This window comes from Syngnathus scovelli, chromosome 13, assembly GCF_024217435.2.
Source record: "Syngnathus scovelli strain Florida chromosome 13, RoL_Ssco_1.2, whole genome shotgun sequence".
Lineage (NCBI taxonomy): Eukaryota > Metazoa > Chordata > Actinopteri > Syngnathiformes > Syngnathidae > Syngnathus > Syngnathus scovelli.
In genome coordinates, this window is record NC_090859.1 from 8017234 (window position 1) to 8031404 (window position 14171).

The 14171-nt window shown below is 42.8% G+C and overlaps 2 protein-coding genes across 28 annotated transcripts in view; one reads left to right on the forward strand and one right to left on the reverse strand.

Moving 5' to 3' along the window:
- Nucleotides 1-1723: 1723 nt before the first annotated feature.
- ciz1a (cdkn1a interacting zinc finger protein 1a) lies at nucleotides 1724-6882 on the reverse strand. Its single transcript, XM_049738294.2, has 15 exons — nucleotides 6735-6882; nucleotides 6117-6342; nucleotides 5318-5448; nucleotides 4987-5243; nucleotides 4816-4900; nucleotides 4557-4647; nucleotides 4379-4476; nucleotides 4143-4303; nucleotides 3935-4065; nucleotides 3766-3859; nucleotides 3384-3497; nucleotides 3063-3191; nucleotides 2909-2987; nucleotides 2635-2756; nucleotides 1724-2536 (listed from the first exon to the last, which is right to left on the reverse strand). Exons 2-15 carry the CDS (start codon nucleotides 6293-6295, stop codon nucleotides 2207-2209), a joined length of 2001 nt encoding a protein of 666 aa, XP_049594251.1. The 5' UTR covers nucleotides 6296-6342; nucleotides 6735-6882; the 3' UTR covers nucleotides 1724-2206.
- Nucleotides 6883-7033: 151 nt separating this feature from the next.
- dnm1a (dynamin 1a) overlaps nucleotides 7034-14171 on the forward strand; it is a 34221-nt gene continuing 27083 nt past the window's right edge. For 7 of the 27 annotated variants that reach the window (XR_007485399.2, XR_007485398.2, XR_007485397.2 and 4 more), the window contains exons 1-6: nucleotides 7451-7972; nucleotides 12065-12138; nucleotides 12359-12508; nucleotides 12588-12791; nucleotides 13214-13312; nucleotides 13983-14143. Coding sequence is in view for 24 of the 27 variants with exons in the window: in XM_049738288.2 (XP_049594245.1) it covers nucleotides 7812-7972; nucleotides 12065-12138; nucleotides 12359-12508; nucleotides 12588-12791; nucleotides 13214-13312; nucleotides 13983-14143 (849 nt within the window). In the remaining 3 variants the exon portion in view is untranslated. Of the gene's footprint in view, nucleotides 7973-12064; nucleotides 12139-12358; nucleotides 12509-12587; nucleotides 12792-13213; nucleotides 13313-13982; nucleotides 14144-14171 lie in introns of all 27 variants that reach the window. The other 20 variants (XM_049738284.2, XM_049738282.2, XM_049738293.2 and 17 more) reach the window with 13 other exon arrangements.

The window sequence follows — 14171 nt, forward strand, 5'->3', positions numbered from 1 at the left end:
CTGACTTCAATGAAAGCTTCCGATCTCTATTTGAGGTCTTGTAGAAGATGCATTTAGCCTTCAAAAAGTCATATGATAAAACCATAATAAAGTAAATAAAACTATAGCCCCCCCCAAAAAAATATCGTGATTTTTTTTTTTTTTTTCATAGTTTGGGTGGGGGCGCGACTTATACTGAGGAGCAACTTATATGTGAATTTTTTCAAAAATTTCCCCCCCCAAAAAAAGTGAAACCGCGATAAACGAACCGCGATGTAGCAAGGGATCACTGTAATTTGAATTTCAAGTGACGTCAGCAGCGCGGCACGGCGTAGCGGTTGTTTACAAAAAGGACAAAGATTGATCACGGGATGACGAAGGGCCCCACGTACTACCGGCATCATTAGCAACTTTGTTCGTAAGTGACACGAAGGACGAAGAGTTTGAAGGATTTAATGATTTGGAGTGATACAGAAGGTTTGAAAAACTATTATGGCTTTTACGCACGCCCGGTCCTACTCTACGGAGCTCTCTTTCACCTCCGTGGATGGAAGTCGGGGGCCGGTGCTCGGCCGGGTGGCTGTTCAGGGACGGTGGATGGGGCTCGGACATGGCTTTTACGCACGCCCGGTCCTACTCTACGGAGCTCTCTTTCACCTCCGTGGATGGAAGTCGGGGGCCGGTGCTCGGCCGGGTGGCTGTTCAGGGACGGTGGATGGGGCTCGGACATGGCTTTTACGCACGTCCGGTCCTACTCTACAGAGCTCTCTTTCACCTCCGTGGATGGAAGTCGGGGGCCGGTGCTCGGCCGGGTGGCTGTTCAGGGACGGTGGATGGGGCTCGGACATGGCTTTTACGCACGCCCGGCCCTATTCTATGGAACTCTCTTCCACCTCCGTGGCTGGAAGTGCCACCTCCGGGGATGGAAGTCCGCGCCGGTGCTTGGGGCCGTGTGGCGGTTAACTATTTATGTTATAGTTATTTGATATATTTTACTTCGTGTAGCAACTTGTATATGTTTTGATCGTTACAATTCAGTAGTTGTTGGCTCGTTGAACTCTTGTTTTGTTAAATAAAGAGCCGTTTACCAAGCCCACGTCTTTCCTTGTACTTTGTTAACGCTACAATATAGTTATATACTAGATCTGTGGAATAACGACGAGGCTGACGTCAGGGCGCACGCGCAGCGTTGTTGACAAAGGGCGAGGAATTTGATCGATGGATTTAATGATTTAGTGACACAGATGGTTTGATAACATTATTGCTTGTATAATAGTTATTTGATATATAATTTATATATCGTCATATGGGCCTGTGGAATATTTTGAAGTGCAAGCGCCATCAGCGGCGCGCACCCATTGTTGACAAAGGACGATCGATGGATTTAATGAATTGGAGTGACACATATAAACGTGTTATTTATGTAATAGTTTTTTTAATAACTCTGAATGTTACGTCAGGCCCGTTCTCAGCTCTTCGTTTGTATTTATGTCACGTTAGCATACCTATTGTTTAGCCTGTTGTTGCTCGTTCATGTCTGTTCTTGGTGTTGGATTTTGTCAAATCAATTTCCCCCAAAATGCGATTTATACTCCGGAGCGACTTATATGTTTTTTTCACGTTATTGTGCATTTTATGGCTAATGCGACCTATATTCCGGAGCGACTTTTAGTCTGAAAATACGGTGATTGCTTGGCAAACAAAAAAATGGAGGAGAAAAGAAGTCGTTCAGTGAAGTCAGATGCGGTGTGCATTGTGCTCAATTTAATCTAAAAAAACAGCTTTTCTCAAGTGATGGCTGCATCAATGTGAGTATTTTTTGGTTGCTTCGCTTCAGTGTGGCTTCATTTCACTTTGTTAGAATTCAATTCAGCGGTCGGTCCAGAATTATGCTGGGTTTGGCACATTATTCACTCATGCTACACATATACTTCTGAGTAGGGATGGAGCTGTTCCTCAGCTGCTTCTAAATGTACACTTTAGTCTGATTGAAAAGATATATAAACCGGTATAAAGCACAGGGAAAAATTTATGATGGAAGGCCCCCTTTAAGGTGTGACTAAAACAAACGTCCTAAACATATGTTTAATATTTCAATATCTCAATGGGTTTGGGCTAATTTGTCTCACCTTGTAATTGTGCTGTCCAACTTTCTTGTCATACTCTGCCATTGAATTTGAAACTTGAAGGGAAAAAAAAAAAAAAAATCATGTCTCTCACCCATCGTTCAACGTCTGTTACTGGCCCTTTTGGACCTCCGTCTGATGTTAGGCTTCTGCAAAGCATTTTCGTTGTCGTCTTCTTCATTGGTGTTGTCAGCGGAGGTTGGCGGATCTGTGCTGTTAGCGGGGAGCTCGGACGGAGCGTTCGATGCTTGGCAAGTGTTGGGCTCCTCCGCTTTGTCCTGGAGCAGGCTTTCTGTCCCAAGTGAACTGCTGATATTTGAAACTGACCCTCCACTATTTTCCCCCGGGGAGTCTGTGGGTGGTCCCGTTAAAATCCCGTGGTTGCTGTTTTCAGTGTTGTCACATTTTTCGGCCAACGATTCTTTGTGTCTCTGAGGACGGACAGTACAAAAAGACGTTTTCTCTCATCATAATAGCATGTCAAAATGCCACAATCACCCCATCACCCTAAGATGATGACTTAGCTTACCTTGAGGTTGTCAAAGTGCTTGAGGGATTTGCAGTGTGTGTGTAAAGCCGATGAGTCAAAATGGTAGAATCTGTTGCAGAGTCGGCAGATGAAACCAGCCACTGGCACAAAGAAGCTGGACCCTATGGAAATCAGAAAAAAAAAAAGTTTAGCACCTAAAGTGGAAACTTTTTTGTTTTTTTTTAAGCTCCGCCGCATATTTTTAGGGGGTGGACCGGTCTTGATGTGACCCTATTTACGTGTATCACAAATCAATTGTCAACACGTGGCTCACCGTAGACGGTGTCGGCTTCATACTGCTCGTCACTCGTCATGTCCTGCAGCGTCACCTCTCTACACGAGCTCAATCCATCCTGCCACAGGAAGTCGATGCTAAGTTTACAAGATATGATTTGACGTATTCATCATGAGAAGCAACAAAAAAGGACCTGGGTCTCAGGGGAGTCTTCTTCATCTGAGTCAAGTCTGTCATCCACCTCGTCCTTTTCTTCTTCCATCTCAAAGCCGTCGATGTCCAGCAGCTTGGATGAGGTGCCAGAGCTCTCGTTCTCCTGAAGCTGATGACAAACATGGCGGCGGTAAAGGACCATTGTCAAATGTTTGACTAAGGGCTGGGTGATATGGCCTTAAGATAAAATGCCAGATGTTTTTTGTATCAATGTTTCAGATAATAATAATAAAAAGAAAAATAGATTCAATTTAACGCCCAGCCCTTGTTGATGCCTTCTATGAGGAATGCACTCGGATACCTTCTCTAATCTTTGACGGTGTTCCTGGGACTGCAAGTGAGCCACAAATATCTTGGAGCTCCTGAAGTGTTTACTGCAGAGGCTGCAAGATGACACAACTGCTCGGCTCGCAACCTGAAGAAAGGAGGACAGGAAAGTTTACGTATCATATTTTATATGTTAAGAGTTTTGTCAACCATGTGTTGAATTCCTATGGGCAACGTTATGTTGCGCAATGTTTTAAAACAACCAGTAGAAGGCGGAATTGAGCACAAAATTGCATGCTTTTAAATACTGTACAGTGAACCACATCTTAATCTGATTTGCTTTATCAAATTGACCTGTTATGGAATAATGACGTAAACAAAAATACGGTGCATAGTATGCCAACAGTAAAAGTTACTTTGTGCTCCGCTGTGCGCCGATGGTCCGAGATGCTGGTGGAGTAGTGAGCGCAGCAGGTTCCACACCAACGCTGCCTATCTACTTTTTTGTCTCTTTGGAGGAAAAAAACAGACAGTAATTATAGTACGGAAGACTCCCAAGGCACAAATGTGCCAGCATATACATACCCGTCTTTACTGGTCCCCTGTAGGGTCTCGTGCAGTCGCGGCAGCAGTGTGACCAGGCAGGCGTTGCTCATGTGCTGAATCTCCATCATCCTCTGCTGGTGGGAAACGCTGTTCATATGACTCCGGAAGTTCTTAAAAAACACACACACAAAAAGATGGTGAAAGAGCAGCTGTTAGCTGACTGAGTATTAACTGATGTTTGACCTACTTCCTGACTATGGCAGGTGACGGTGCAGAGGTAGCAGTAGAACTTGTTGGCACCTTCTGCAGCATTGCCTTCCGCTTCCTGTTTGTCTGACGGCTCATCATCAGCTATCTCCGTGGCGTGGCTTTCCTCCATTTCTGAACCCAGTGTAGGAAGGAGGCAGCCTGTAAACAGAAAGATGAAAGAATTTAGTCCACCAATAGACTTTTCATTCATGTTGGTGCACAAGTATAATTTACCATCAAGCTGGCTGCCTTGTGTGTTACATTCTATGGAGAGAATATTGCCATCAGAATCTGCAGTGGTGAGAACGGCATCCTCTTGAGGCTCTTCTGATCTGATTGGGCACAAAGGAGGAGAAAAATATGAAACTGCAGTAATAATTTTGCATTACTGCAATTGAAAATTTTGCCCCACCCTTCTTCCATTCTCTGCCTCTTTGCCGTAGGTTCTTCAAGATGTTCCTCAAAGCTCTGCTCAGTTCCCTCCGCCCATTCCGCAACATCATCTGTGGGTTGCAGTAAAGGGTATACAATCAAGATTTTTGTCTTTATAGAGACAATGATGCGCCGTTTTCGAGAGAGAGAGACCATGTTTATCATAATACTTGCATTGTATGGTCAACACGGACACTTTCTTTTAAAAACAAGCATTACTTCCTGGATTCCACATCTACCTGTTTCAGTCTCCCCGGCCTTGCTTACTCCTGCAATCTCAGCTGTATTTTCGTCCGCCATCTGCACGCTGTCACTCTTCTTGTCCTGGTGGGAAGCAAAAGCATCCCACAAAGAAAAGGTTATGGCATTTTTATGACATCATTGACAATATTTTTTCTTAGAGGTGTTACCGTGCTGGTGGTGGTAACCAAAGAGGCGGTGGTCGCACTAGTGGTGGTGGCTGCGCTGGTGACGGCTGCGTTGGTGGCGTGTATGGCATTATTGTAGTAGCGTGGGTGAGGGTGGTAGGACCGAGCAGGAGCGGGGAAACCCATGACGGGGGACTTCATCGCCATGCCAATTGGAACCGGCCCCAGCAGAGACCTGTTTGCCGCTGTGAAGAATTGACGGAATTGCTGTCCGGCCATCCCAAAGCCCCGCATGTTACCTAAAGAAATATAACATGATACATGACATACATATGTTAAAGGGTAAGAGATGTTTTTCATCTTTGGTCTTCACCCTGCATTTGCTGCATCATTAAGGCTCCCTGCAGCATGGGATTGGGGCTGATTATGGTGGTCTGGGTCGCCTGGCACAGGTTGACCATTCTAGGAGGCGGAGGCGGGGTATGTGAAGGCACGGGGATGGCTCTGGCAAAAAAAAAAATTGGTTCACATACTCATTGATTACAAATTTTTGAACTCACAAAACTAACTTTATTTTAATGATATTTTCTTCATTTACTTGATTGTATTACCTTTGGATCATGAGTGTTCAATAACAATATTATGAGTTAAAACTTTATTTTAGGGCTTTTTTTGTCAAGTTATTAGTTCTTTCTTAAACTATTTCAGCTTAATACAATTTTGATACTCCTGAAAAACTACCACAGGCATAACCAAGTAATATGTATAGCTGCAAATCAAAGATAAAACATTGACAATTGAAACTTACAAATTTAAAAACAAAAACCTGTTTCAAAATGGTGTTGAAGTGCAATAAAGTTAAACAATGCTAACAAATAAGACACTCAAATAAACACTTACATTTTACGTGCTGAAAACAAAATTAAAAACTGTTTTTAAGGTAGTAGGTTTTAAAAATTATTTTATTACATTATTCTAACGTTATTCTTGCAATCCAGTGACATTATTTTAGTATAAAGTACTGTTTTAACCTTAAGTAAATGAATAAAATGAATGGTTCAATAACTACAATGCAATGAATAAAAATGTAAGAGCTGCAGTGAACTAAACTCAGACAACTCGTTTACCCAAAGGCCTCATGCAAAGCCCCGGGGTCGCGTCGAAAGGCTCACCGTGGTGTCTGGTGATGGTGATGGCCGACATGGTGAGTCGGAGCCGGCTGCTGCGGTGGAGGCGGCGGTGGAGGCGGGGGCGGGGGTTGCTGCTGGAAAAGTTGTTGTAGCTGCCGCAGGTGCTGGTGGAATTGCTGCTGTTGTTGCTGCTGCTGTTGGTGGGTGTGGGGATTGAACATAGCGAGCTCCGGTTGCCTTCCTTTACGTCAAAAGGTTATCAGAGCTTCTGAAAAGCAAAAGAGGCTAAATGCTAAGTGGCCAACTTTCAATGACAGCCACCTCCAGGGACACAACAGGTCGCTTTCATAGGTCGCGACGACAACTAGCTAACGGAAGCAAGCGAGCTAACACAAAGCGCTAAGTTTACTTTCCTTTACTACCTAAGGCAACAAAACGAAGCACCTTAGACATAAATAACAGGCATGCACTACACAAAAATGTCGTCAAATGGCGACAAGGTAGAAAAGAGACTAGAACAGCGCCGCTACGAGAATTATAAACAGAGCTAACATTGGACGCCGCTCAATGGCCGAATGCAGTCAGTTAGCTAAACCTCGCGTAATGACCATGGTTCGAATCCTTTATGTTAGATCTCTTGGACACGTTGTCCCGACTTACCTTCTTAATAGTGAGACAAGACGACGAAACAACGATGAATGTTAACTATAGCATTGAAAGAAAACGGCACCGTAATTGCGACCTCAATGCGGCTGCCTATACAGCTTTAAGAGCTGTTCTTCGACTGGGCTTTGGTGCCCTCTAGCGGTGGCCTCCAAAAAGGAAAGTTCCTGCGTTGCCTATTTTGTGACATGATGGATGGATGGATTTAGCCATTTTAGCCTCAGAAATGCCTTTTCAAGTAGTCAGTCATCATGTAAAACGCAGGACGCTACATAGACTGATATAACATATTTTCTTTTAAGTGTTAAAAATTAAAAACGTGTTCCTGTCCATGTAACTTGCAATTCAGCACCATGGACAGATCTGCACTGCAGTCATTACAAAAGATAGCAGCAATACGCCAAAAGTAGCTACATTCAAACAACTCTTTTGATCACTTTAGTCCCGGGATCTTTTCCTTCTTTGCCTCCCTACTTCTTTTTCATATCTATAATTTAAACTCATGGTAAAATACGTCATGCACAAGCTTCATAGGTGAAAGATGAAACAAATCAAATGAAAATATCTTAAATAAAAATTAAATCCACGTTTAAAATATGTTCAGAGACGCAATGCCATCTCTGATTAAACTATTTTTTGTACCTATATTATTTACCATTAAACATGTTTACCGCTAAAAGAAATTATTTAATAGTGAATGGCTATTTATGGCCCACCCTGTATTGAAAATCAGATATTATATTGGTGTTAACAAAATGCGCTGTTGTTGCATTTAAGAGATTTTAAGGTTGAGTCATTCCCATAGTCATTCGTCACGTTATAAAGCAAAGCTGTAAGCAGAGCACTGTGGCCACCAAGCGGCGACTTTTGAGAACTACATGCTGGCAGGTTTTCAGGGGAAATAGAAGGCGAGCTCATCCTCGCTCTTATCTCCCCCGCCCTCCTGCGGTGCTCGGTGGTGGAGAAGCGCATCAGGGACGGTAACGCAACGCGGGGCTCGGTCGCAGCTCGCATCAAATTAAACAGGGAAAATCGCTCTAAATACATCCGTCGAGGACCGTTCACTAGGCCGCAATGGGGAACCGGGGCATGGAGGATCTGATCCCCCTGGTGAACCGCATGCAGGATGCCTTCTCCGCAATCGGCCAAAATGCCAACCTGGACCTGCCTCAGATCGCTGTCGTGGGCGGACAGAGTGCGGGGAAAAGCTCCGTGTTGGAGAACTTCGTGGGCAAGTAAGTGTATTTAAAACATTTACTCCATTGAAGGCACCATGCATGCATAGTCCCCATCCCCCCTTATCCTCTTCCTCCCACTCCTCCTTTGCTCTCCTCATTTTATAATGCTACCACATCATTTAATATACCGACATTACATTTGCATACAATGCATCAAGAAGATGATCATTTTCTTGCATTTATCCCTTGTGGAGTTTATGTGTAACCTCACCTGCCGCATATTGGTTCACAGAGCATTAGAGCCTTATAGAACCTGTCACAAGACCAGTGGTGCAACCAGAAGCACGTGGGCTGTGTATTGCCCACCAGAGCGTTTGATCTGGCCACAGTCACTCATAATTAGCAGTTTTAATTGTAGCTACAACAGGGTGTTTGTTGTCTCTGCGGCTACCATTTTGTTCTCCCCCATCCTATTTTAATCTCGACTGAGCAGAATTGTTTGCGTCACTCACATAGATTTGTCTTATAATGATAAAAATGATGCAAAACCACAGCACGGTAGTCAATGTTGATGTGTTATGACCTTGTAGTCAGAAAGGAATAGAGACAGGGAAAGAGAGAGTCCACCTAAGCTTTGAGCCAGTCCGGCTCAGGCCCTCCATCTGGTCTCCTTTTGGTATGAGTGAAGCTTAAGCAGCAGCGCTCAGGCGACAACACAGCACCTTTATTTAAGGACATCTGTCCATGTGTGGTGCCTGTAATGTTTATAAATGATTCAAGGTCAGACTGTGCGCGCGATGCTTTAGCTTCAAGCTAGTGCAGAAGCACCCCAATTTAATCCCATTTAACAGACATAAATCCACCCCCTGAAGCTGATTATTTGAAATTTTAATTGATTTAGGTTTAATATCTCATTAGTTGCAAACATGCCCTCTACATTGCCTCCATGCACATTTGTTTGGCAGCAGATTATCACTGTGCATAACCACATGGCCACAAGGGGTAATCCTCGATTTAGCAGGTAGAATAGGTGATGCTGTTTACATGGCATAACGCTGCCTTCTGTTTAATTTTTAAGGGCAATTTTGTAGATTTGATTTACAAAGTGTTCAGCATACAATTAAGATTTGAATGAAGCTAACTAATGAAAAGTTATTCAACTGTCTCAAACCAATACAATATTCTTTCTTGAATCAAAACACAGAACATTGATGGATGGGTAGAGCTAAGCATTTCACTCGCATTTTGATTGATTTATTTCAAAACTATTATGTTGGCGTTTAAAAGACAAAAATCACATCTGGGCCTGATTGCCGTGTGCGTTTCATTATTGTGCAGTTCTCTCTTGCTCGTCTCTGTAGTCATGGCAACAGCTTCTGCCTAATTACGGCGCCATTACCCGAGGGAGCTACGATCATGCTGAGAGTTGAAGAGGGAAAATGTGAAACATTATGACACGAGCATGCGAAGATTTGAAATCTGAATTGAGCTATGACGCAAACGCAAAAATCATGCTATGCAGTGTTTGTGCGTGTGTGTCCGATAGTTCCGTTTCAGTGACATTGCGTGTCCTCTCATCCTTCCATCTTGACACCCCACCCCTCCTCCCCGGTGGCTCATTGTGGTGCATTTACAATATGTTATCAGCTTAAAACACAGTTTTTGCCTCAATGTGCCATCATGAAGCTGTTTTCTTCTTTACGGCTAACAACTGCATTGTGAAGCCAGGGAACACTTCCTTTGTTTGTTTTATTTTGGCTCCTGTCCGGAAAAAGGCTGCAGCTTCCAGTCAGCACAATCAATAAGGAAAGCATAGGGGATAATGCGCATAATGGCAGGGAGACGTCTCAGTTCACGGACGAGACAAAATATTAGGTACACATGTACTTTATTCATATTCAATACAAAAGCTGTATCTTAATTGTCTGCCCTTATAAAGATCATAATGCTCAGTTTTGATTGATGACTGTGTCAGAGTGATAATTGAACAATTTCTTTATATTGTGATTATAGTTTTAATTGACATCAATTACATTACTGTAATTTTGGGCCTTGTGGTCTGAAAACATGATTTATTGTCAAGGTAACACAAACAATCAGTGTGTTCAAAAATACATGAATTTGCCATATTTTAATTTTCCAGATATTAAAATAATGTAAAAATTTAATACTAATTAGATTTTTATTTGACATTTTCCCAATATTTAACCAAGAGTAATTTCTTATTTTAAATTACACTGTTCTTTCTAAAATTTTCAATCAAAAGATTTGAGACACACATCGCTCAGGTATGAGACTGGTCATTGTTACTGATTAATGATAGTGACACATTTTATGACGTCTCTTGTATCTGAATGGAGAAAGCCAATCAAGTTGGTTTAATGGCTTCAGTGATTGCAAGAGCTCTCACATAGTTATTCACATATAAATGACTTAAGCCGCCATCACTATTCCATCCCCCCATCGTGGCGATTACGCCTATGTGACGTAGCCTTAGTGTTCACATATTACATAATGTAGCCAGTGACAGCCTGAGGCATTGTGACGAATTGTAGCAGCTTCGCTCATTCTTCTCTCATTTTGTTTTGCTCCTATAAAACATCAGGAGAATAGTTTGCATACAAATGAATTGGTTTCATTTCATTATAAACTTTCACGTGGTTCTTGGACAGTAGATGATAAAGCTTCCGTATTGACATTGTTGTATTCATGTGGCTGTTTTCACATATCAAATGGCAAAAATATCAAAACATGTCACAAAGTATGTACAGGAGTGTTGGACAGAAGAGGAGAGCTTCAGAGGATTAACGCTAATCTCGCTCGCTATCTTCCCACATTGGCTCAGCGTTAATCTGCGCATCCACTGCAGAGCAACCTGCCTTTTCATTGACTCCACATGCATGAGGTCAGAGGCTGCATGCCACAACATTGGGCACGCCTGCACAATTACAATCGAAAGTCTTTATGAAGGCAATAAAGCTCAGTTGTGATTGACGGTGTCAGAAAGGCTTTAATATAAATACCTGTATTATTGTGGTTGATGTGGCGTAAAATTAGACTGCATCAAACTGAAGGCCGGTCTAAATCCACGCAGGCATGCTAGACCAAATTTTGTTATTTTTTACAGATGCACACAGTTTAGTATGGTTGAAAACATGCATATTGCACCGTTGTGGGCGTGAAAACAGCCCACTTGGTTTGCCGCCAATCATAGCAGCCCCTCTCACTCCCTTTAACATCTGCATGCGAGAGCTACACAGTCCTTCACATGGTGGAAAGAGAAGCTGATGAGGCAAAGTACCGTATTTTCCGCACTATAAGGCACACCTAAAAACCTCCAATTTTCTCAAAAGCCGACAGCGCGCCTTATAATCAGGTGCGCCTTATAATCAGGTGCGCCTTATATATGGACCAATATTGAGCCAGGTGTGTCCAAAGTCCGGCTCGCGGGCCAAATGTATATATCTTATAAAGTTTTAAAATGGGCCATTCATTGAAGGTGCGCCTTATAATCCGGTGCACCTTATAGTGCGGAAAATACGGTAGGTTTATAACGAACTGCAAGCAGAACTCCACAGGCGGATGATGTAAATTTTGCCAGGGGGTTCACGTATCTGTTCAGTCCCCAGGTCACCCACAACCCCAATGAAAACAAGCGCAATTAAAAAATGGACTAACGATTCTTTTGCTGGTTGCCATTGTGCTCAAGTGTAATTGAAGCATAAAATGCAAAGGATGCACATGTAAAGATGTTTTGAATTGTCATGTTAGCTGGTAGAGGCGCACACACACATACACACACACACACACACACACACACGTACACACACGCACACACACACACACACACACACACACACACACACACACACACACACACACACACACACACACACACACACACACACAAACACACTCACAGGGAGTTTGTGTTGCTGTTACATAATAGATGAAGCCCTGCAGGAAGATGTTGGCACTAGAAACATATTTACCAGCACGACTAGACATGTTTGCAAATTTACAAGCCTAGATTGTTTTTGCACCATGGCAAAATGAATATGCTGTGTAGATATGGAATATGCAAATATGTAAAAGAAATCACTACCTGAATGTTAGATCACCATCTCACATATTATTGTTTTGTTGTAGGGATTTTCTTCCACGTGGCTCTGGCATCGTGACTCGTCGTCCTTTAGTTCTGCAGCTGATGAACGCTCCCACGGGTGAGAATAAATACAATAGTCATACCCAAAACAGAAACAAAACACCATAAGGTACTAGCATCTAGTGGACAGTAAAGGTATTACATCTTAATACACAAAATTTTTTGTTTGTCTGTTCAATCAGGAATATGTTATACTAGTCTATTTTACAGACTGTTGCGGTACTGTAATATTGAAAATGAACAGCATCTTTTGACTCGCTCCCTTCTATGTTTTTCAGAGTATGCTGAGTTCCTGCACTGTAAGGGAAAAAAGTTCACAGATTTTGATGAGGTTCGTCAGGAGATCGAGGCTGAGACTGACCGTATAACAGGCGCCAACAAGGGCATCTCCCCCGTTCCTATCAACTTGCGAGTGTATTCCCCTCACGGTAGGGCCCTCTTTTGTCTACAAGAATTATAATAGAGTCAAATATATTCTTGAAATGTTTTCATATTATCCTCTGGCAGTGCTCAATCTGACACTGGTGGACTTGCCTGGCATGACCAAAGTGCCCGTGGGCGACCAGCCGGCTGACATTGAGACTCAAATTCGGGACATGCTGCTGCAGTTTGTCACCAAGGACAACTGTCTGATGCTGGCTGTTTCGCCGGCCAACTCGGATCTGGCCAACTCGGACGCTTTAAAGATTGCCAAAGAGGTCGACCCTCAGGGTAGGTGAATGCTTACACACATAAAATCCCTCCAGTCATCTATCCAGTTCCTATAGTGCTTGTCCTTAGGGTTATGGATAAGAGGAACCTGTTCCAGATGACTTTGAGTGAGAGGAGGAGTATAACCATATGGCCTGGTCTCCACTTAATCACAGGACACATACAGCCATACAACTCTTCACACACACAGCTATGAATAATTTAGAATCTTCAGTGAACCTAATGTGCGTGTTTTACCATCTAGATTAGATTACCATACTGATGTGCACTATTAGAATGACATTTATGATATAATATTATGATACATACATAAAATATAATCAGTAAATGACTTCTAAAATATTGTCAAAGTTAGACTTTTTGCTGGTCCCTAGATATGAGTAGAAATATGCGTGTGTGTGTGTTTCCATGTGCATATGTAGGTATGAGGACCATCGGCGTTATTACTAAACTGGACCTCATGGACGAAGGAACGGATGCCAAGGACATTCTGGAGAATAAGCTGCTTCCGCTCAGACGAGGTGTTAAAACACACACACACGCTCACCATTTTTCAGGACCTGTGACCCACTGATTCCCTCTTGTGGTGGCAAGGCAGTTCAGCACAAACCTTAAAACCCCAAAAAATTGATGAAAAAGGGGAAAAAAAAAAGAAAGGGATGGTAATAAAAGAGTGGTTTTGCAATATGCTGATGCTGTACTTTTCTTTTCCGCTTGCACTTTGGTTTGCACCCGCACATTTAATATTTTCCATAGCCTGTGTTATTTCTGTGTCTACCCCCCACCTCCCTCTCTCCTTGTGTGTCTGTCTGCTCATGTTTACAAAGCTGCTGGCTGCATTAGTAGCAAAGTCGCTTTTAACAATCAGGAAAATCAAGCGGAAGTGAAACAGGATCTGCTTGACCTGAACTCACCTAGTTTCTCTTTGCATTTCTTAAAAGTCTTAGTCGGGCACACAAAATCATCCCAATTATTTATATACATATTTATTTTGTATACTCATATTAGATCACCACACCCCCATACACTATTATTTATATTCTTTAATCTAATGCTAAAATACGGCCGTGCTTAATATTATGGAGCACCTTTTTTAAAGCCTTGAAATGTTTGGAAGAAAAATGAATAAAACCAACAACGTCTGGCATTCTCATCAGCAGCCTCTATGGAATTATTGTCTATTGTGTCAAGGCTACATCGGTGTGGTCAACCGAAGCCAAAAGGACATCGATGGAAGGAAAGATATCACGGCCGCCCTGGGTGCCGAGAGGAAGTTCTTTCTCTCTCACCCTTCCTACAGGCACCTAGCAGACCGCATGGGCACGGCGTACCTGCAGAAAATCCTGAACCAGGTGGGTCAAGAAGCAGAAGACCTGACAT

What these genes read in the sequence shown, in the direction of transcription:
- ciz1a (XM_049738294.2), bottom strand. Translation starts at nt 6,295, where the DNA reads ATGTTCAATCCCCACACCCACCAACAGCAGCAGCAACAACAGCAGCAA. An exon ending in TGGTTACCACCACCAGCACG is followed by an intron (nt 4,901 to 4,986) that starts GTAACACCTCTA and finishes GCTTCCCACCAG; the next exon opens with GACAAGAAGAGTGACAGCGT. An exon ending in AAGACTCCCCTGAGACCCAG is followed by an intron (nt 2,988 to 3,062) that starts GTCCTTTTTTGT and finishes TTCCTGTGGCAG; the next exon opens with GATGGATTGAGCTCGTGTAG.